The 22679-nt window shown below is 44.8% G+C and overlaps 1 protein-coding gene across 3 annotated transcripts; it reads right to left on the bottom strand.

The window, feature by feature from the left end:
- Positions 1-104: 104 nt before the first annotated feature.
- Positions 105-20084, bottom strand: Cabyr (calcium binding tyrosine phosphorylation regulated). 3 transcript variants are annotated; one of them, XM_045134623.1, is made up of 6 exons: positions 20036-20084; positions 16529-16701; positions 16374-16427; positions 4449-4790; positions 902-1499; positions 105-186 (listed from the first exon to the last, which is right to left on the bottom strand). In XM_045134623.1, coding segments are annotated over exons 2-6 (1143 nt in total). In that variant the 5' UTR covers positions 16677-16701; positions 20036-20084; the 3' UTR covers positions 105-185. The 3 variants fall into 3 exon arrangements, with proteins under 3 accessions (XP_044990558.1, XP_004654894.1, XP_044990557.1); XM_004654837.2 differs by lacking the exon at positions 902-1499 and having other exon boundaries at positions 3595-4790; XM_045134622.1 differs by lacking the exon at positions 105-186 and having other exon boundaries at positions 1370-1499; positions 3595-4790.
- Between the last annotated feature and the right edge of the window lie 2595 nt (positions 20085-22679).

The following is a 22679-nucleotide window of genomic DNA, read 5'->3' as shown; positions in this document are numbered from 1 at the left end:
TTATCCACAAGAGATGGAAAATGTTCTTCACAAGCCCGGAGAGATTTAAGGTATTTTGTATTTATATACTTCCTACGTTACTGAAATAAGCAAGAATGTCAGGCTTTATGCTTGCAGGAAGTTTATTATTATAGGATGCTTGGTGACAGGCTCCACCTTGAATGCTGACAGCATCATTTTCGGCATCTGTTAAGAATAAACATTGAATTAAGTATCATGAAACTACATGTATGAAATAAACTACATGTATGAAATGAAAGAAATGAAATCTTCCGATTGTATTACTACGCTCATAGCTGGGCTTTTACATATGGTGCCCTAGCGTTTCATGCTGCCAGCACCCTCAGACACCTGTGGACATCCTTGCCTGCTGGAGACTGGGCTATGACAGGAAGGTGGACTGTCACCTTGTTTTTGTTTACTGTATTTTGCTCCCCACTCAGGTCTATGTTTTGCTCACCCTGTGGTCCACACATTAGGGAGAGAGATGCTTGCACAGTATTTGACATTAAGCACTAGCTGAATGAAAGCAATCAAAACACTTATATGGAGTTACTAGTTCCACTTGTCACATGTGCTCCTCAGCATGCCCCTCACGCATCAGTCCCTCTCCCTTGCTCTCCAGTTATTCCCACTCTTATTTCTGCTCTCCCCTGTCGCTTAGGTTAGCCAACACTTTTTCACATACATTTTTTTCAGAATCTCCCACATGGCCTAAGCGACTGGGTATCTGGGTCATGTGTTGGGCATTCATTACTAGCTAGTTACTGGTCGGGGACAACCTCATCAACTTCAGGATACCTCAGCTCGTGTATGATTTCACTTGGGTCATTTTGGCATCTCAGAAGCGCTCACAGCTCACATGTGTTAAGGCCCACGTATGGTAGGAAGATTTACCTACCATTTTGTGTCTGCTCTGCGAACATGGGCAGTGGTCACAGTAATCTCTCCAGCAATACCGTAACTTCCAAAGGGAGTACGTTTGTCACCAGATCCTGAACTCTTTTTAGCTACATCTTCTACTGGGAAAGCAACAGAAAGGAAAACTGGGCTCTGTGGCCTGGGGCCATCTTGTCCACTTGTAGGACTAGCATTCTGGGGGGTTAGGGTGGGTTTCTGGAATGTCTGGTCTGCAGGAACAGCAATGGGCACTTGTACTGCGGCATATCTCTTCAAGGCATCTGACTGGGACACAACAGCATGGCCAGGAATAGTTTTCCAATCCTGGGCTTCCTGAACATTTGAGCCTACTAAAATAAAAGGTGGGGCATTGGTCTTCTTGCTGTCATCCATCATCACATAAGTTGGAGAAGTAACTTTCGGTGGATTCTGCAGAAACTGTGCATCCTTAGGGTTAGATAAATAGAGGGTTGCTTGGGGGAAAGGCCCAGGTACAGGTGGCGGTGATGGGCGGCTTTGTTGGTTCATATCAGTTAGACAGTAAAGTGTCCACATGTTAGAATATGGTGGTGGCTGTCCTGCTTCGCTTGTTGCTAGTGCTATAAGAAAGAAAGCGCAGGTGTTAAAGATTCGGTCTCTGTATCAGGCGCTATGCACAGTCACGTCTTTACAAATCTTTTCCTTTTTCACATATAAACAAACAGCTGTAGTATTATGTGCCATAAAGCATGCTATAGAGAGGGGTAAATTGTGTCTGGCCAGAAGAAAGTGATTCTGCGCAGCTGGAAAAGAACGGTGGGCAGGGGCGCTAGAGGCGAGGCTGAAGACGCAGCTTCACCCTGAGTTGCTGTTTCCAGATTCTTGAACTGTTTGGATTTTGTAGACAAGTGTTACTGCATAGCCTAGCCTGGCCTGCGACAATGGCCTGCTCAGGTTGACTCTGACTCTAGACAATCCTTCTGCCTCAACCTCCCAAGTGCTGAGTCTAGCAGTGGGTACCACCAGGCCTGGTCAGATTCTTAAATTTTATACATGGCTCCTACACCGTGCTCAGAGTCAACAAAATTTTTGACTTTACCAAAAAATCAACTTGAGCGTAGGAAGCTATTGGAATATATGTCAATGTGTATTCATAGTGGTTTTTTTTCTTTCCTAAAGAAGTCACTAGGTGGCACCAAATATCCCTAGCCCTTCCCAGGCACTGTCATGGGCCACCACACGTAACATATCACCTCGCAGAGCAGCCCTCTCGTCAAGGCTGGCTATTACAAGCCCTAGGAAGCAGCAAAAAGCTGGTTGACACTTTTCAGAACAGAGTCTAGGACATGCATCCATCACCTTACACCACTGACTCTATACTGCTAAGGAAGATGGTTACTGTCTTGGAGAGCTGAGCCCCAGAAGATAGGACCCTAAGGACCCAAATGTGCTAAGTTCATGTTTTGGACCCTGGGCCAGCCATCACTAGGGTGGCTTTTCTCTTCCCCAGAAAAGCACACTCGGTGCGTGACCAAGCTGGAATGTGACAGTGGTGGTTATCTTCATGCTTATTACTAAAAACACATGCAAGGCAGGTCTTCAGGCTTTACAATGGGAGCATTTGAGACCTTACTCGTTTTTCTTGGTAACTGACCACCGGTGCCAAGGATGGCTCTCTCTACCTCAGCAGCAGCTAAGAACCTGAAACAGTGACTTGGTCTAAAATGCTGCTTAAGCCACAAAATAAGGCCAGCCCTGCAGGCTCGACTTCCAGCACTGCCCCGCCTTTTCAGCTGTGTTGAATCCCTGTCACACTGCCAGACAGAATTCCATCTTTGCCAGACACCTGCTTTGGTAATATTTCTGAATTATTCTGGCTTGAGTCAAGTTGAGAGCTTCTGCAAAAGGAATAGGAGGCTTGGTTCATGCACGTCCCTTCTGACCCTAAAGGCCATACAGGTGGAGGACAGGCAGACAAAATGCCATAGGCAGGTCTGAGATGGAGGTCACATCAAGTCTGTGTCACAGGAAAACGTGGCTGGAAGTTTAGCAGCCACGAAAGCGGCTGGAATCTGGCACTTTTGTGGGGGAATCGACCAGAGGGAGCCAATCATGTGAGCCGCCATCCATTGCTGTTCAAGCACAGAACCATCTTTTCCTCTCTGGCCACCTCCTGCTGTCCTGTGTGACAGAAGTCCGACCTGCCCTGTCCTCTCTCCATCCACCTAGGAGGCTGTACCCTCGGCCACAGGAAGGTCCCAAACGGAAAGCAGTGCTTGAGCCAACACCCCAAACCTGGTTGCATAGTTCTCCTGACTCAATGCGAAAGCAGTCAACCACACCACCATTTCTTGCATGTTTTAAATGCCACAGCCCATGTAAACGCAGCTCTGTAGCCCGATTTTACACTGGCAAGTGAGAAGCTTCCGAGTATCGGCCCTTGCGTAATTTTTTAGTGTAGGCATAAAGCCTGCCAGGCCCTGGTGTTCACAACATATGCCCAAGGTGATCCAAACTTGGACAGTGTCATGTTAAAATCACTTAGGACCAGTAAAATCTCAAACACAACAAAGCCTTTAAATAGGTTTGGCATTTAAAAGCCCTGAAAATAGACTTTGGCCAATCTGCAGGGGATCCTACCTACCTAGATGGTTGCCTGAAGCCGATGTGACCTAAAGTGAGGTATGTAAAGATGCAAGTGTGGAACTCTCTTACCTGGCTTCATCAAACCTGTTCAGGTGCAGCTTCCCCTTCTGCTTGGATTTCAGGTTCAGTAAAGCCTTCCGGCTCAGGAGGGAAGGAACCACCAGGTGGTTGGGGTGCAGCATTCTCCCCCGACTCCTGCCCAGGGTTGTCAGGGTCTGTGGCAACGACCTCCACTTCAAGGTGCAGAGCGTTCTCAGAGGCTATTCTGATAAAGCTCTCTGCATCCAGGGGTTCTGTTGGCACCTCGGGATGGCCGACTAAAGCAGGGTTAGAGAGCAGAACTATAGCTTCTGCCTCCATATGTAGTGAGGACCGGTTTTGTGCATTCTCCTCCAACTGTACAAGTTTCACAGAATCTACAGATACTTTAGATTTGCCTGAGGCAGTCTTGGGCACTACAGGTGTGGGACTAACTGGTGGTGACTGCTCATTTTCATTAAGACAAGCAACTTGATCAGTAAGAGGGATAACTATGTGTCCTGGTATCTGCTCAACATAGACAACTCCTTCGGTGACAGGCATATTGTTAAATATGGATGATATACGAAGGGCTGAGGTGACCTGAACATCAGCCTGCAATGGGGCCTCGGGAGCTTGATCGTAATATGCAGGAGGGTGTTGTTCATCCTGCAAGGGGGTGAAGGAAGCCACTGGTGATTCAGCCTCATGCTCTTTAGGACCTATATCTACCTTCAAAGATGTCTGGCCCATAACCTGCACCTTTATCATCTCTCCAGAACCAACCACCGGAGCAGACACCACGATTTCTTCATCGATCTCTGCGCTCAGTACCTCGTTGCTGGCAGGCATACTTGTTGCCACGTCCACCATTAAAACGTCAGAATGAGTAGATGGAACATTACCTAACATCTGAGTGGCAAACTGAGCTGGGTCAGCTGGGACGTAGGCAACCTCTGTGGGAGCAGGTGCTGGAGGCGGCGATGAAGGTGGGGTGGTTGTCTTAGGCGTAGTTGGTTTGGAAGTAGGACCCCAAACTCCTTCCGCTGTCTCCTCGGGCTGTATGACCTCAGCTTGAACCGATGGAAACTGGGTGGTTTTGTTGATAAATTGTGGTCCAGCTACGTTGTCCTCCTCTGTGTTTGTGGATTTTTCCATTCGTGTAGGTCCGTTGAAAACTGCAGGTGCTTTTCCTGGTTCTTTCATATTTTCTTTATTCTGCATCGTTCCCTCTGACCATTTCTCTACTAAAAGTGACAGCCAGATGGATTAGTCAGCAAATGCGCTCCTCAAAGAAAGTATCTTAAAGGAAGCAGAGCTACAAAGAGCATTCAAATGTCAGTATACACAGAACTATCCTATTTTCCAACCTCTATGAATTGGTATAGGTAATGAAACTTTCCTGTCCGTGCCCGCTTATGCCCCTCTGCTCATTTCCTTAGAAATAAAAGCCCCTTAGCTCATTTTTTTTTTTTTAGAAACAAATGATAACACAGTACATTTTCAAAACTATGATCACATCACTGTAAACAAGCCAGCATCAGGAAGATGATGACTGGGTTTCTGGAAATAAGGAAGGCTGTGATGCTGTATGTCAACTGTCAACTCATAAGGACGTGGGAGTCACTTGTGAGGAGCTACCTAGAGTGGATTAACCCCAGCATGCTTGTGAGAGATTATCAGAAATAAGGAAGGCTGCAATGGCATATGTTGATTGTCAACTCGTAAGGACCTTGGGTCACCTGTGAGGAGTTACCTAGAGCAGGTTAACCCCACCATGCTTGTGAGAGATTATCTTGATGAGTGAGATCAGTTGAGGTGAGAATACTCACCCTAACAGTGGGCACCACCACCCCATGGGCTGATTCCTGGATTGTGAAGGTGAGATCTAGCTGAACAGTCAGCATTTGCTGCTCTTTGCTTCTTTGCTCTGGGCTGAATGTGGCCGGCTGCCTCCAGCGCCTGGTGCCATACCTGATGATGGATCACAACCTGGAACTAACTGTCCACCCAACTAAACCTTTTCTCCCTTAAACTGATTTTTGTCAGGTATTTTGCCCCAGCAATAAGAAACTTGACGAATACAAAAACATACTGGAAAAGTTTCAGATACAAAGTCACACACAAAAGTGGAGAAAGAAAAACTCAAAAGACCAACTGGGACAATAAATTATTTAACTCTTCAGTTGATGCCTTAACTTAGTAGACACACAGATAACTGTCATACTAATACAGACATTCCTCAAAGGATTGGACACTACAGGATTTTACACACTAGGCAATTCCCCATATTCCTGAAAGTGGACACATCTCACCATGCACTCAAAAATCACACTGACCAAAGCAAGAAGTGAACTTCTGGGTCCAAAAGTGGACTCATTGAGTCCTCAAGGCTGATTGGAAAGTCAAGATAGCAGATGATAGACAGTCCTGTAGAGCTGGAGAACATCTGTTTACATCCATTCATGCACCTGCCTCAGTTCCTCGCTCAGGTCAAGAGCGGGAACCTCTTCTGACACCAAACAGAAATCTCCTACCAGCTTGGGGCGAGGGGGCATAGGAAACATTGGCCCAAGACTGACTACAGAGTCTGGCTGCCACATGGAAGATAAGGACAATGTATAAAGCTCTCCCCTGAGGCCCAGGATGTCAGGGGAGTCTAGGCCTCAACAGGGCCCAGCCAGCCTTCCCCGACACTAGCCCAGCCCTGAACTGAGCACCAGCAGAGGGCAGTCTGTTGTCCACCCCCACCTAGAGCACAAGAGCTCCCCTGCAGGTCAGCTGGCAGGTTAGGCTGCAAGCTGAGGGAAAGCTCAGAGACTGAGAAACACCCTCAGGCCCTCCAAGGCACCCTCTGCACCAGTCACTCAACCCTCTGGTGGACCACCTGGAGGACTGAGGCACAGGTAAAACAAAGAAGCACCAAAAACCCAAACCCAAAGTCTGACTCCTAACTAATGACCTTTCTACACACACCCCCCCATGGCTCTTTCCCCCATGGGCCTTAAATTCCCCGGCCAAAGATTTATTTTGCCAGGACAGTGTTTAGGAAGCCAGCCAACCTAAGAGTTAGATGACTACAATCCCTAGATGGTCTGTGAGGATCTCTGTCATGCTGCTTGCATGGCATGGCTTAGACAAGCCAGGTTAAGTTGTCTTTTAAAAGTGCCTCCGGGCTACAGAGATGGCTTAGTAAGGAAGGCGCTTGCCTGCAAATCCTAATGACCCAAGTTTGATTCCCCAGTTCCCAGGTAAAGCCACATGTACAAGGCGGTACACGCATCTGGAGTTTGTTTACAGCAGCTGGAGGCCTTGGCGCATCTATTCTTTCTGTCTCTCTCCTCTCTTTCTCTGCTTGCAAATAAATAAAAATAGTTTTTTAAAAAGTGTCCCTGGGCTGGAGAGATGGCTTAGCAGTAAAGGCATTTGCCTGCAAAGCCAAAGGGTCCTGGTTCAACTCTCTAGGACTCACATAAGCCAGATGTATGAGGGGGTGCATGCATCTGGGGTTTGTTTGCAGTGGCTGGAGACCCTGGCTCGCCCATTCTCTCTCTGTCTCTCTCTCTCTCCCTCCCTCTTTCTCTCAAATAACTAACTAAATAAAAAATATATATTTTAAAAAGTGTCTCCATACAACTGTGTCATACTTGAAACTGTATCTAGAAAAATCAATCTTAGAATTGCATCTAGGAGGTATTATAAATATTAAAATGGCGATACTTCTCTATAGAAACCCCCCCCCCATGGATAACAGCCATTCTGGAGAAGTGCACTTTAAAACAATTAAGCATCTTCCACAATATCTTGGATTTCTGATATTGCTTTCAACCATGTAATTTTCATCATAAAAGGGTTTTTCTTTTAGAAAACAAAAAGTAAATGCAAAATCAGTGCTGGCTGTGATTTAAAATGAACTGATTGCAAATGAACTCCAGATGCCATGTGCCACTTTGTATATCTGGCTTTATGTGGGTACTGGGCAATTGAACCTGGGCTAGCTATCAGGCAAGTGCCTTCAGCTGCTGAGCTATCTCCCCAGCCCCAAAATCCTGATTTTCTATGGAGCTAAGATATACAGGTAACACAGTGTTTCTTGAAATAGGCAAAACTCATGTGGAGACTTGGGCTGCTGGGCATGGAATTGTCAGGGCAGCAGAAGGGAAAAGGCACAATGTGGCACTGAACGGGAGGTCTGAAAGCAAAGACCAGAGGATATAAAGAAGGTGTAACAGGAGACTCTTGTAAGCACTGGAGGTAGGGGAACTAATATTAGAGTGTCTACAGGCAAAAAGTCAGAGTATGTATGCCTTTAAGAGTTTGAGAGAAGAGTATTCCAACCATTGTGTGCTCAGCTGACTGGAATGAGAAAAATAAAAGCATAAATTAAAGTCAGTGGTCTGTTTCTCTTCTCTCCTTTCTTCCCCCTTCTTCCATTTAATCTTCATTCAGCAATCATGGACTGCACTTCTTTTGTTCAAAAGTGATGAATCAAAGGTGGATAAGATTTAAAGAGCTCAGTCTAAGGATATTCCATGGTAGGTGATTATGACAAGGTGATCGGTGAAATACTGTGAGGTACAGTGGTGTTCAGGTCATTTTTGTTAAGCTCTGAGAAGAGGCCAGTGTAAAATGCACTTGTAATCTGGACCATGGGAGGTAGAACGCAGAAGCCAGACTGCCCAGCCTGCAGGAGCTGAACCACTGGGCATAGCCCAGGAAACTCGTCCCATGCTGGGCCCCTTGCCTCTTTTTCTGGGTTCTCCTACTTCTAGTAAACAAATCTAAGCCATGTGGCGGCAACACCAACTACAGTTTCATTCTCTCTCTGGATTATTCCTTCTCCTCTTCTGGTCTATTTCTATCTCCCTCCTTCCTGTCCACCATGTCCCTGTCATACATCTCCCCATCATTACCATCCACTCATGTTCGACCCAAATGTCTTCTCTGTCAGCTTGCGTTTAGGTTAAATAATCAAACCGTGGTCAGATGGCAGATTCCTCTCTAAGAGCACCCTATCTAGGTTTGGGGTGCCATGTTCCTAGCCCCAGTTGATAAGTGACTGTAGTACAGCGGTTCTCAAGTGGGAACGACATTTCCCCATGCACACACCCAGAGTAATTATAAAGGTAGAGGGAGCATTTGAAGTTGTCTTGATGTCGGGGAGGCACTATCAGAACGTAAAAGCAGGAGGAGAGAGGCTAAATGTTCCACAGGGCACAAGGTATTCCCTGTACCCTATTCCACATAACCACCGAGGCCCTCTGGAGTGACTCAGATCTTGGGCATGTCCACCCTTGCAGCCCTCACTAACCTCTTATCAGCCTGGCCTTTCGCTCTTACCACGGGACTGCAATGCTCCTAGAAAGCTTAACATGCTTCTTTCTTAACGAAAAGGCCGTGCATGTGCCACCAGTGCCACCACTTAACTCCTTGCTAATGTGAACCTGGCCTGACACATGCGTGAGGAGACAAAACGATACGGTAAGAAGGACAGAGCATCATACTTAGTATGCAATGATACATTCTTCATGCTTTATTTGCAAAATGAGCGTGTGTGTGTGTGTGTGTGTGTACACGTCATGGGATGTGAGTGTAGAGCTCAGAAGACAACTTCAGGTGTCAGTCCTGCCTTCATCTTGCTTGAGACAAACTCTCTTGTCTCACTCCTATGTTTGGCAGGCTAGCTGGCCTACCTGCTCCTAGGGATTTTTCTGTATCTGCCTCCTGTCTTGCTGTAGGAGTGTTGGGATTACAAATGAGACCTGTCGTGACTACAGTCTATGTGGGTTCTAGACACCCAAAGTCAAGACCCTGTGTTTGTTCAGCAAGCACTTCACACCCACTGAGCCATCACCCCAGCCCCAAGATACCTTATTAAAGTCACTGTTAATTTGTTTTCCATGATTTGCAGCTGAAATCTTTCCTAACTGTTATGGGGCATGAATTAGTAGTAAAGAACCATGAAAGTTTTGTGTTATAGCTTTTACAATGTTCCTTCTCTCACTGGATACATGTTGAATTACTTCAAAATTTAAGACAAGGGCTGGAGATGGCTTAGCACTTAAGGCATTTGCCTGCAAAGCCAAAGGACCCAGGTTCAATTCTCCGGGACCACATATGCCAGATCATTAGGTGGTGCACACATCTAGAGTTTGTTTGTGGTGGCTGAGGGCCCTGGCACACCCATTCCTTCCCTCTGCCTCTCTCTCAAATAAATAAAGTAAATATAATTTAAGACAAGAAGATATCTTTTTTGGTTACTTTTGTCTTTTCTTACTGCCTATAAAAATCTGAGCTGTGCTCCTACAATCTATTCTCTATAGAATAAGGATAGTTATCAAGAGATGATTATTTTGGATTTTCTACATCACGATCAGGTCTTTTTTGTATATACCTTTTTCTTTTTTAATTTTTTAAATCATTTAATTAATTATTTATGTATTACATACAAAGGGACAGAGGGAGAGAATGGGCACACCAGGGCCTCTAGCCACTGCAAACGAACTCCAGACGCATATGCCACAACGTGCATCTGGCTAACGTGCCCTAACTGCTAAGCCATCTCCCTAGCCCTATACCTTTTTCTTTTTTCCAGTGCATGCCTCATTGAGCTGACAAGAACTTCCAGCCAGCACAAGTGAAATAGATATGGTATTAGATGGATTTGTCCTTGTGCCAATCTTGAAAGCATTCAGTATTTCCCATTGGGGCAATGGTACCTCTAAGTGCTTCTTTTTACAGGTTTTTATTCATTTGCATGTGTGTGTGCATCCACATAAGTGTGCCAGTGACTCTTACCACTGACTCCAGGTGCATGTGCCACTTTTTGCATCAGGCTTCACATGGATCCTAAGGAATTGAACCCAGGCCAGTGGGCCTTGCAAGCAAGGCCCTTTAACTGCTATCTTCCCAGCCCTCCTTTAAGTATTTTCTACATAAAACACTACCGAGGTTTAGAAAGTTTCCTTTCCCCTGCTTGTTGGCTTATTAACTGTAAAATGTGTGCGTGTGTACGTGCACATAGGTGTGGTAGAGCCTTTTGCTTCTGTAAACAAACTCTAGTTGCATGTGCCACTGTGTGCATCTGACTTTACATGGGTACTGGGGAATCGAACAATTGTTCAGACTTTGCAGGCAAGTACCTTAACCACTGAGCCATCTCTCTAGCCTTTCTAGTAATGCTTAATTTAATTTTAATTAATTTAATGTTTAATTGTATTTTAGAACTTGTTAATAAACAATAGATATTAATATATTTTCTTCTAAATGGTATTGTGTTCTAATAGTGACAGATTAGTTGTTACATGACCAAGCCAAGAATCTAAGAATACATCAGTCAGAAAACTAGAGCTGGGCACTTCCCTAGAGTGTACAAGGTCTTAGGTTCAATACCTAGTAACAAACAAACAACAAAAACCTCAAGAGTGGGGTGGACATGGCTGCTCACACTTTAGTCCCAACACTAGGGACTCGTGAGGTCAGAGAATTGCAGTGAGTTTGCAGTCAGCTTGGGCTACAGAGTTCCAGGTCAGCCAGAACTACAGTGAGACCTTACCTCAAAAATCAAATTTAAAAAAATCCTCAAGCATTAACTCAGATTAATTTAAGGTGGGAATCCTGGCAGGCTTTTTTTTTTTTCTATCAGTTTCTTCAGATTTAGCACTGCAAGCTTAATTAATCATCCCTAAGTGTCAGATTTCTCAAGTACAATGCTGTCACCTGCCTGATCAGGTTGTATGTATTAACAAAATATAAAGAAAACCACTACAAATAAAGAGTAATTCCATTCCTGTCTTCTTGCCCTAGCATATGCTAAGTGGTGAAATTTAAGAAAACAACCCTTTTGCTAAATATTCCCTGATTTTTGTTTCAAGGTAGGGTCTTGCTTTAGCCCAGGCTGACCTGGAATTCACTATGTAGTCTCAGGGTGATCCTCCTACTGCATCCTGAATACTGGGATTAAAGGTGTGTGAGCCACCATGACCTGCTTCACCTGAATTTTAACTCATCAGTTAGTTGACTGGATTAATGAGGATGACTGAGAAATGGGGAATCTGTTAAATTGAGCTGCGGAGCTGCTTTCAAGAGGAGTATCTGCAGCTAAGTGTCACAATGACAGCTTTGGATAGCCAGAGACCAGCTTCAAGACACTGGGCTCTGGGAAATGTGAAGAAAGATGAGAGAAAACGGAAGGATAATAATAGCATTTTGCTCCCATGTCCCGTTCTTTTTCCACTCCCTCTCCCATTACCCAACTGTGCATGAAACTTTGAAGCCATTAGGAAGATAAGGAATCATTTCTGGTCCATGAGGAGGCCTAACAAAAATGGTTTTCTTTCTAGAAAAAATCCCAGAAAGAAATGTTCAACTAAACCAAATGATATATGCAGGGAATGTCACCTCTCCATGTTTGCATGCATACAGGGAACATGAAGTCATGCTTCCATGCAGCAAGTTGACCAGTGGGAATAGCTTTGGAGAAAACGTTCCCACTGAGCATTTTTGTGAAACATGCTCACGCTCAGTGTCTGGGAGAGAGTGGCACTCATGGATGAGGGGAGGGCAGTAGACTCTTGCATACATCACCAACTTTTACTACCTGGAACTGTCTTTTGTAAATTTACTTATTTGCAAGCAGAGAAAGACAGCAGACAGAGAAAGAGACAGAATGGGTGCACCGGGGCTTTTTGCCACTGCAAACAAACTCCAGATGCATGCATCACTTCATGCATCTGGCTTTTCATGGGCACAGGATAATTGAACCCAGGCCATCAGACTTTCCAAGCAAGCATCTCTAACCACTGAGCGCGCTCTCCAGCCTCCTATCACACACACCAGGACTGTCTTTTGGGTGAGCTTGTTTCATGCTGAAGATACTGAAAGACTAGAACAAGGTTCACCGAACGTAATTGTCAAAGAATAGTTCATTTCCACACCTTGCAAGCCACTGATAGCCTGAGAGGGCCTCCATCCTTGGGACCAATAGACAAGCTGTGTGGAATTTTACAGGAACCACATCCACCTTGTATAGGATCCACAGAAGACAAGTTCTAGTTGGATGAAGCAAAAGATGACAGCTTTCATACCTACATTAAAAAATATTTGCTGAAAAGATGGAGAATGATTAAGAAAGATCCCTGCACTGGGCATGGTGGCACAGGCCTTTAATCCCAGCACTTGGAGGCAGAAGTAGGAGAATCATCAAGAGATCGAGGCAAGCCTAAGACTACATAATGAATTCCAGGTCAGCCTGAGCTAGACTGAGACTCTACCTTAAAAAACAAACAAAAAAAAAAAGAAAGTTCCAGGCTGGAGAGATGGCTTAGCAGTTAAGCACTTGCCTGTGAAGCTGAAGGACCCTGGTTCGAGGCTCAATTCTCCAGGACCCACGTTAGCCAGAGGCACAAGGGGGTGCATGCGTCTGGAGTTCGTTTACAGTGGCTGGAAGCCCTGGTGTGCACATATTCTCTCTCTCTCTCTCTGCCTCTTTCTCTCTCTGTCACTCTCAAATAAATAAAAATGAACAAAAAAATTAAAAAAAAATTTGCTGGGCGTGGTAGCACTTTAATCCCAGCACTCAGAAGGGAGAGGTAGGAGGATCGCCATGAGTTCGAGACCACCCTGAGACTACACAGTGAACCCCAGGTCAGCCTGGGCCAGAGTAAGACCTTACCTCGAAAAAACAAAATACATTTTTTTTATTTACTTGCTTATTTTGAGAGATATAGAATGGGCACACCAGGTCCTTTAGCTAGTGTAAACAAATTCCAGATACATGCGCCAGCTTGTGCATCTGGCTTACATGGGTACTGGGGAATTGATTCTGGGTCTTTAAGCTTCACAGGCAAGCACCTTAACCACTAAGTAATCTCTCCAGCCCGATACCTACATTTTTTTAACTGTAGAGAATTAAACAAATTTACTGTGAGCTTTAACTAGAAAAGCCATTGGAGAACTGAACCAATCAGAATATAAAGGAATGCTACTCAGGGAGGAAAGGTCCTACACCAAGTGGGAACGTTATGGTGCCTGTATATTTCAAAATGGCCCCTGTTTAGCCAGTGTAAAGCTTTCCTAGATATGCAAAAACTTGTGAAGTTTATAGTGCCCTAAGTTACTGGATACTCTTTGTCCAGTATGAAATCAGTGGGGTGACAAAAAGGAAGATAGACTAATAAGCCAAGCTGGTATTAGACAGTACCACTGAGTTTTCCATATTCTCAGCATGACTTCATGTAACCTTACAAGTGGCTCATTGAACCAGAACAAGCAATGTCCTTTCTGCTCTACTGCCTAAAGAGCAGTCTGTTCCCGTGAAGCATATGTGCTTGCTTTCCGGACTATCTGCTCATTATGCCCATCTCCTTGATATCTTTAGTTATTAAGCAGATGAGCAGGCTGGAGAGATGGCTTAGTGGTTAAGGTGCTTGCCTTCAAAGCCTAAAAACACGTGTTCAAATCTCCAGGTCCCACTAAGCCGGACGTACAGTAAGGCAAGCATGCATTGTCACACATGTGCACAAGGGGGCGCACATGTCTGGAGTTCATTTGTAGCAGCTGAAGGCTCCTAGCATATCCATTCTCTTTTTCTCTTGCTCTCTCAAGTAAATAATTTTTTTTAAAATTTTATTTATTTATTTATTTGAGAGCAACAGACACAGAGAGAACGACAGATAGAGGGAGAGAGAGAATGGGCACACCAGGGCTTCCAGCCTCTGCAAACGAACTCCAGACGCGTGCGCCCCCTTGTGCATCTGGCTAACGTGGGACCTGGGGAACCAAGTCTCGAACCGGGGTCCTTAGGCTTCACAGGCAAGCACTTAACAGCTAAGCCATCTCTCCAGCCCTCAAGTAAATAAATAAACAAACAAGAAACCATATCCACTATCGCCTAGTTCCATTAAAGTATGGCTGGCATACCAGTTTTGTTAGTCAAAATTAATTTAAAAATCTTAAGGTCCAAATACTTTAAACTACATGGGTTCAAAATCCACATACGTGTGAGTCCATATGTTAAACTGCATGGTACATAAAATACTTTAGTAAACTAACTCAAAGTCTACCAATTCGTTATCTTCCATCATAAAGATGCACAGTTCTAAAGCATCACAAGCCTGCACACTCCCCAGTCTTTCAACCACAACTCCTGGTTTAGAAGACACGAGGACAATAACAGCCTTAACTATCTGGGAAACCAAGATCAGCTAGGGAAGGGGTAATGTTCTTGCACTCAGCTCTGTATGCTGCTGATGAAAGTAAGTCCCAGGTCCATTTCACAGGATGAGCTAAGAATACCATCTGTCCCTCCAAGGAAAACAGCTAGACTGGATGACAAAATATTCCAGAACCAAGATATCTCATCGCCCGCCTCTTCAAATGCTCTTGCTTTGTGCCTTGTGGTTTTTACATCTCCCTAGGTTTTGCTCTTCATTTCTCTCTACTAAGGTTATCTGTTAACTCATGAAAGTGGCAGTGGTTAAGGGTGGATGACAGCAACCTATTCTTTGTGAAGATCACTCCCAAATGCAATGGTGACTGACTTTCCACACTAGCCAGGACTCATTTTACCTCTTCATAACCTTCATTTACATGCATCTGCCTGACTTTGGGACTTTACTATTAAAGCCTTTTTGCTTTTTAATAATTGTCTCGGTTTTTCATGATACAAACTCTGCCTTTTTTCTTTTTTATAATATTTTATTTGAGAGAGAGTAAGAGAACAAGAAGGACCACACCAGGGTCTCTGGCCACTGCAAACACGCTCCAGACACATGCTCCACTGTGCATCTGGCTTTACGTGGTTACTGGAGATTTGAACCTGTGTCCTTAGGCTTCACAGGCAAGCGCTTTAACCACAAAAGTCATCCTTTCAGGCCAAGCTGTCTTTTCTTATCCCTGCTCTGACTTTTTCACAGCTGCTCCACTGTTCAGATACATGCTACCACATTCATACGAGACATTTATACACACACACAACACAGCTTCCTTGCAAGCAGGTATATGCCACTTTGTCATGGTGTCCAAGATACAAAGGAGGATGCTACTGTGCCATGAAAACATCATTTATTCCTAGTGACTGCTGCAGGAAAAAGTCTGTTCAGAGTGGGCTCACTGACCTAATGGAGACTAGACTACAGGTAACCAGGGGAGTTGGGGAAGGTGTGGAGGGTCTTTAGAGAAGCATGTTTTTATAAGCTGAGGATTCCTTATCTCATAATGGCTCAACCATAATCTATCAGATTTCTGGGATTTTTTTTTCCTTTTGTTTGTAATTTTGAAAGATCGACATGACTACCAGTTGAACATCCCTAATCTGAAATCTGAAACTTTGAGAGTCAGTGGGGATTTTGGGTTTCAGAGTACTTTGGGTTTTGGCTTTTCAAGTTATGGAGGCTTAGCCTATACAACTCTACTAAAGAAACCATCTCACTGTTGTGATTTAAATCTTCATCACTACGGAATGCAATTTTCTTAATTTCACTATATTCTCTAATAATAAGCATACATATCCACACTCTTCTAGACATTCACCTGCAGTCATTGTACCAGGTTGTTACTGGGAATTGAACCTAGGGCCTCATGCATGCTAAGGATGCTAAATAGTTTGCTCTTAAAGATACTTTTCCTCTTTTCAAAATGTCAATCCCAGAGGTTAAAAAAAAAACTGATTTAATTTTTCAAAAGCACTCATGTAATTGTTTTCACATATAAAACACTGGCGTGGTTAAACAGAAAAAGATCCTTGTTATCATTGTTAGCTGTGGATGGATGTACAATTATGTACTAACATGACCAACATTCCTGAAGCCACCACCACTTCCGACACTTACCTTTGGTTTGATGAAATTGTCTAACCAGATCTTTGATATCCAGAGATGTATTCCCTGAAGGAACAAAGGCAGGGAATCAAATACCAATGCATAAATATCCCCACTTAAAATGTGTTTTCAAAGTAAGGAGAATATCATGGGAAGCAATGACAAACCTTCTCTAAACATAATAAGTTCTTTAAAATAAAGGGCTGCAAACTGGGTGATGTTCCCTGGATGCGCTTTTAGGATGGCTCTGCTAACTCCCTCAAGCAGAGTCTTGAGGCCATAGGGTACAACAAGTCTGGGCTTTGAAGAAATCATTTTGGCAGGATGTCTGTAAGTTCAACTACAATGAAGAAAAACAAAGTCTTACAACAGGATATTAGATTCTCTAAAACTTAAATTTTCCTATGAATTAACTATAGTTTCTAAAGTCAAACAGATATTAGTATTACTACCTTTCATTCTAATCACCAAGTATTTATTCTAACATAGGATATATAACTTTTGATAGTGGTTTAAGAAAAACATCACTCAAATTGCTAATCTCTTTTCCCCCAAATCATTTTCACTCAGGCACTGGCTTTGTGCGATTACAAAGCAGTATTTCTAGAAGAAATAGATACAGTTCTCACCTTTAATTAGGCACCCTCCAGCCCATTGCCCTTTAGATTGAGTCCAGGGCCTTACACATGCATGAGTATTCTACCACTGAGAACATCCCCAGCATTTGTTTTACCTTCTGATTTGTTTGTTTGTTTGGTTGGTTTGGTTTTTCAAGGTAGGATCTCAGTCTAGCCCAAGCTGACCAGGAATTCATTATGTGGTTATGTCTATAGATACCTAGTCTCAGTGTGGCCTCAAGTTCAGGGAGATCCCCCTCTCTCTGCCTCCCAAGTGCTGGGATCAAAAGTGTGCGCCACCACACCCGACTTGCTTTCTGATTTTTCTGTTTGCTTTTATTACTGAGAGCGACAGACAGAGAGAAAAAGGCAGAGAGAGAATGGGTGCGCCAGGGCATCCAGCCACTGCAAAGGAACTCCAGATGCATGTACCCCCTAGTATATGTGGGTCTGATGTGGGTCTTGGAGAATCCAGCCTCAAACTGGGGTCCCTAGGCTTCACAGGCAAAGCCATCTCTCAAGCCCTGCTTTCTGTTTTTAATGTTAATCACAATAGCCTTAACTGCTCGGTGGTATTATCATATGCACCTCATCTTCTTCTTCTCCTGTCTCCCCTTACCTCTGCCCTATTTCCTATCTTCCTTCGCTCCTGCACTGCTGGCTTTTTTTTTTTTTAAATTTTTATTTATTTATTTGAGAGCGACAGACACAGAGAGAAAGACAGATAGAGGGAGAGAGAGAGAATGGGCGCACCAGGGCTTCCAGCCTCTGCAAACGAACTCCAGATGCGTGCGCCCCCTTGTGCATCTGGCTAACGTGGGACCTGGGGAACCGAGCCTCGAACTGGGGTCCTTAGGCTTCACAGGCAAGCGCTTAACCACTAAGCCATCTCTCCAGCCCTCTGCTGGCTTTTAAGTGGTACCAGCGGTATTATATAATCAAACCTGGAATTCTAACAGATGCAGTTTGTCAATCCTAAACTGTGTTTCTGAGTTTTCATTCTAAAAAAGAAAATATTTGTGAAAGACTGTTAAAAATATGTTTGGAAGAAAGTAAATCTGTTCAGTGGAAAGGGAAAATTCTGGTGAGCATCCCAGTGCAGTCCATGTCACTTTGATATGGGGAATAAATCAGTTCCTGAGCAACCAAGACGTTCCAAATGGGAAACAGGTGCTTAAATGATTGAGGTTTAAAAAAAAGGGGGTGGGGGATGGAGAGATGGCTTAGCAGTTAAGCGCTTGCCTGTGAAGCCTAAGGACCCTGGTTGGAGGCTTGGTTCCCCAGGACCCACGTTAGCCAGATGCCAGATGCACAAGGGGGCTCACACGTCTGGAGTTCATTTGCAGTGGCTGGAGGCCCTGGCGCACCAATTCTCTCTCTCTCTCTTGTTCTCTCTCTCTCTCCCTGTATCTATCTTTCTCTTTGTGTCTGTTGCTCTCAAATAAATAAAAAATGAACAAAAATTATTTTTAAAAAGGACCAGTTGCTTGGGGGAATCAACTGTTCTGGACATTGATACCCATGAAAATTCCTTCCTGGAGTCCTTATAAGAAACAGACTATTAGCCCGGGCGTGGTGGCGCACGCCTTTAATCCCAGCACTCGGGAGGCAGAGGTAGGAGGATCACCGAGAGTTCGAGGCCACCCTGAGACTACACAGTGAATTCCAGGTCAGCCTGAGCCAGAGTGAGACCCTACATCGAAAAACCAAAAAAAAAAAAAAAAAAAAGAAAGAAAAAAGAAAAAGAAACAGACTACTGTGACATAATAAACCCTGTCTTTTAACAACATCCCACAGTCATAGAGTAACAGGTTTCATGGGGCTAAGTGGCACTGTTTAGTTACAGCAATTATACCAAGGCCAACTTCTAAATAAAAAGCAAGTAATGTGCCACAGCAAGAAAAAAAAGTTAAATATTAAAAAGCCCACTTCATGTTCCCAAAGGCCAGGACATAATGAGCAGTATTGACCAAAGCAAACCTCTTGAGAATATAATTAAGCATACTGTACTGAATTTCTTAATGAAGCTACTATTATCACAGCACCCACTCGCCTTTAGAAAGAGTGCCTGTTTGCCAGCCTCACATACTCAAGAAAGTGATTATGTATGTGGATACGTAGAATAAATATGCATCTGTATATGCACACACATACACATATATTATACACACTTTTTTTTTTTACTATCCCAGTGCACAGAGTTTTGGTTGGGCATCAGTAGGCAGAATGTAGCTAACAAAACCCCATCTCTGTAGACAAATTAAAAGAGCTACCAGGTGCAGGGGAGCCACGGTCGACCCTATCCAACCTTTGGGGGGAGGCATGCTTCGAAGTCCTACAAGACCTGTTTTTTGTTTTTTTTTTTTTCCTTTTTAAATGGGTGCGCCAGGGCCTCCAGCCGCTGCAAACGAGCTCCAGATGCAGGTGCCACCTTGTGCATCTGGCTTACGAGAGTTCTGGAGAATCGAACCGGGATCCTTTGGCTTTGCAGGTAAATGCCTTAACTGCTAAACCATCTCTGCAGTGCGAGTGTTTTAATTAAGTTGGGAACCAGGGTGAAACGCTGTGCAACTGCACTGGAGAGCGACAAACCACAGACACCCAATACCCCATTTGCGTTGGGGCCACTGTAAACTGCCACTTGGCCCCTAACCAGCCCCCGGTGTGACGACGCTATGAGCCAAGAGCTCTGAGACTCTGGCTGACGACGCGAGTGGGGACAGAAAACGCTAGTGGAACCCTCTCTCCAACCACCTCGGCTGGGCCTCGAGCTTGTTTAGCCGTTTGGGATGGAGGATGCGTTTGGGGTGAAGGCGGCGAGGCAGTGGTACCCCACGCCCGCCCATCACCGTGACCCCGGGCTCCTCCGGCCGAGTGCCGGCTGTCCCGCAGCTGACCCTGGGGAGCAGCCATGGCTTCCCACCCCAGGAACCCTCTCCGGCCCCGGGTCCCTTCGGCTCCATCCATCCACCTCCACCCCGCGCGTCACAAGCCCCGGGGGAGGGGTCTAACTGCCCGGCGGGGCTCAGCCTGGCCTGTGCGCCCGCCTCGCCCCACCTTCGATTCGGCTAGGTTACAAAGAGCTTCCTCCTTGCCCCCTTGCTGGCGGCTCCTGAGAGAGACCGCGGAGCCGGGGGGAATATTTATACCGTCGGTGACGTCACGGCGTGCGTCACAAAGCCCCGCCCCCATCGCAGACCACTCAGGGTCCCTCCCACGGGAGGAGGCGGGGCTACGGCTGCGGGGCCCCAGCCAATGGGAAGCCGAAGAGGACAAACGCGAGAGAACAGAGCTTCTGGCAGCGTCGCGCGCTCAGGGAAACTGGCGAAACGGCCGGGTGGAGGTCCGAGGGCTGCTTCCCAATCAAGTTAGAACTGCCCGGACCCCCCTGACACATTTAAGATTGTATGAATGTAAATGGAAATGGGATCCAAAAGACAGGTGCAGGGAAGGTCGTATTAGCATTTGTGCCCTCATTCTCTTAGGTTGCCTTTCTTTTTGTTATGGATCTGGAGACATTCTTTTTATCATCTAAATATTTCAACTTTATTGGGTATATGAACCATAAATATCTACTCTAAATATTGTCATTACGTTTTCATGATGTCTTTATGAACAGAGCTTCTTACTTTTAACATAGTCGACTTTCTTTTTAAAAATAAAAAAGAGGGAGGGGCTGGAGAGATGGCCTAGCGGTCAGGGCGCTTGCCTGTAAAGCCTAAGGACACAGGTTCGATTGCCCAGTAACCATGTAAGCCAGAGGCAGAAAGTGGCGCATGTGTCTGGAGTTGGTTTGCAGTGGCTAGAGGCCCTGGTATGCCCATTCTCTCTTCTTCCTCTCTCTCAAATAAATAAACAAAATATTTTTAAAATAAAGCTTTGAAAATATATTAGTGATGATTTGTAAGAAAATAGACTTAGGCATTTTTTCCTCATACCATCGCTGTCAATCCACACAGCACCTTGCCCCTGTATCACTCTTCTTGAGTCACGTTTGCCACTACTAAGTTCAGCCATGCTGTGCCCCCAAAAACGATAGTATAAAATGATGAACACAACCGCACTTTCTCTGGTGAAGCTGGGCTGTGGAGGATGTGGCCCTGAACCTTCTTATTTCTCCATCATGAGGGCCAGGCGCAACCTCTACACTCATCACCCTACCATCAGGTTGCAGGTCAAGGCTTAACTCAGCTCGTCTAACGTAAAGAAACAGCCTCATTTTAAAATCCCCATTCGCTGGAGAAATGGTTTAGCTCTTAAAGTGTTTGCCGGTGAAACCTAAGGGTCCAAGTTCAATACCCCAAGACCCACATAAGCCAGATGCGCAAGGTGGCGCATGCTTCTGGAGTTCATTTGCAGTGGCTGGAGGCTCTTGTGTGCCCAATTCTCTCTTCCTCTCTCTCTAATAAATAAAAACGTTTTTAAAAAATCATTTAAAACAGAGGTGGAGCGAGAGCTTAGCGGTTACAGCATTTGCCTGTGAAGCCTAAGGATTCAGGTTCAATTCCCCAGATGCATAGGGCCGTGCATGTTTCTGGAATTCATTTAAGCAGCTGGAGGCCCTGGCACACCCATTCTCTCTATCTTCCACTTTTTTCCTCTCTCTCCAATAACTAAAAAGAAATTTAAAAACATTCCCATTCTGCTTCTGTCACTCAGGCTAACAGATTTGTGCTAGAGATTAAATAACACCAGAATCATGCTTATTGGATTCCATGCATCATTATAAATGGTCTCCAAATGTTTGAAAAACACTGGAAATCAACAATTAAGTAGCCTGTATCTGACAAATACTTTTTAATTCAAGAAAAAAAAATCTTCCAGAATACTTTACAATAAAAGGCAATGAATGTTAAGGCCTCTGTTGATATCCAGAGCATCAGTAGCATTTTTTCTCAACGAATTCATTAATTTGTTAATTAGGTACCTGCCAGATAAGCTGCTTCTTCTTGGGGAGAGCACAAATTTAAAAGGGAAAAATTCCCTAAAAGGTTCAAGACAGTTCATTTCTCATCTACCATAGCTGGCCTCTAGCTCCCCATAGTGACATAAGTCAAAGTGAAATGAGCTCTTGTGATTCTGATAGTTTGACTTTTTTTTAAAAATTTTATTTATTTATTTATTTGAGAGCGACAGACACAGAGAGAAGGACAGATAGAGGGAGAGAGAGAGAATGGGTGCACCAGGGCTTCCAGCCTCTGCAAATGAACTCCAGACGTGTGCGCCCCCTTGTGCATCTGGCTAACGTGGGACCTGGGGAACCAAGCCTCGAACCAGGGTCCTTAGGCTTCACAGGCAAGCGTTTAAATGCTAAGCCATCTCTCCAGCCCTGATGGTTTGACTTTTGTTGCAGTCAGCTTCCCGTTGCTGGCAGAAAACACCTCACCAAGAGCAGCTTGCGGCGGGAGGGTGGGGGGAGAGGGGAAGGGTTTATTTTGGCTTACAGACTCGAGGAGAAGCTCCATGATGGCAGAGGAAAATGATGGCATGAGCAGTGGACATCACCTCCTGACCAACATCAGGTGGACAACAGCATTAGGACAGTGTGGCAGACACTGGCAAGGGGAAGCTGGCTATAACACCAGTAAGCCTGCCCCCAACAATACATCACCTCCAGGAGGCTCCAATTTCCAGATTGGCACCAGCTGGGGACCCAGTAGTCCAAACATACAAGTTTATGAGGGATACCTGAATCAAACCA

The sequence above is a fragment of the Jaculus jaculus genome, chromosome 15 (assembly GCF_020740685.1).
Source record: "Jaculus jaculus isolate mJacJac1 chromosome 15, mJacJac1.mat.Y.cur, whole genome shotgun sequence".
Classification (NCBI taxonomy): domain Eukaryota; kingdom Metazoa; phylum Chordata; class Mammalia; order Rodentia; family Dipodidae; genus Jaculus; species Jaculus jaculus.
Note: the sequence above shows the minus strand (reverse complement) of the source record. Positions and strands in the feature narration are given on the sequence as shown.

What these genes read in the sequence shown, in the direction of transcription:
- Cabyr (XM_004654837.2), bottom strand. Translation starts at nt 16,676, where the DNA reads ATGATTTCTTCAAAGCCCAGACTTGTTGTACCCTATGGCCTCAAGACT. An exon ending in ACTTATTATGTTTAGAGAAG is followed by an intron (nt 16,428 to 16,528) that starts GTTTGTCATTGC and finishes TTGTTCCTTCAG; the next exon opens with GGAATACATCTCTGGATATC. An exon ending in ACAATTTCATCAAACCAAAG is followed by an intron (nt 4,791 to 16,373) that starts GTAAGTGTCGGA and finishes TGTCACTTTTAG; the next exon opens with TAGAGAAATGGTCAGAGGGA.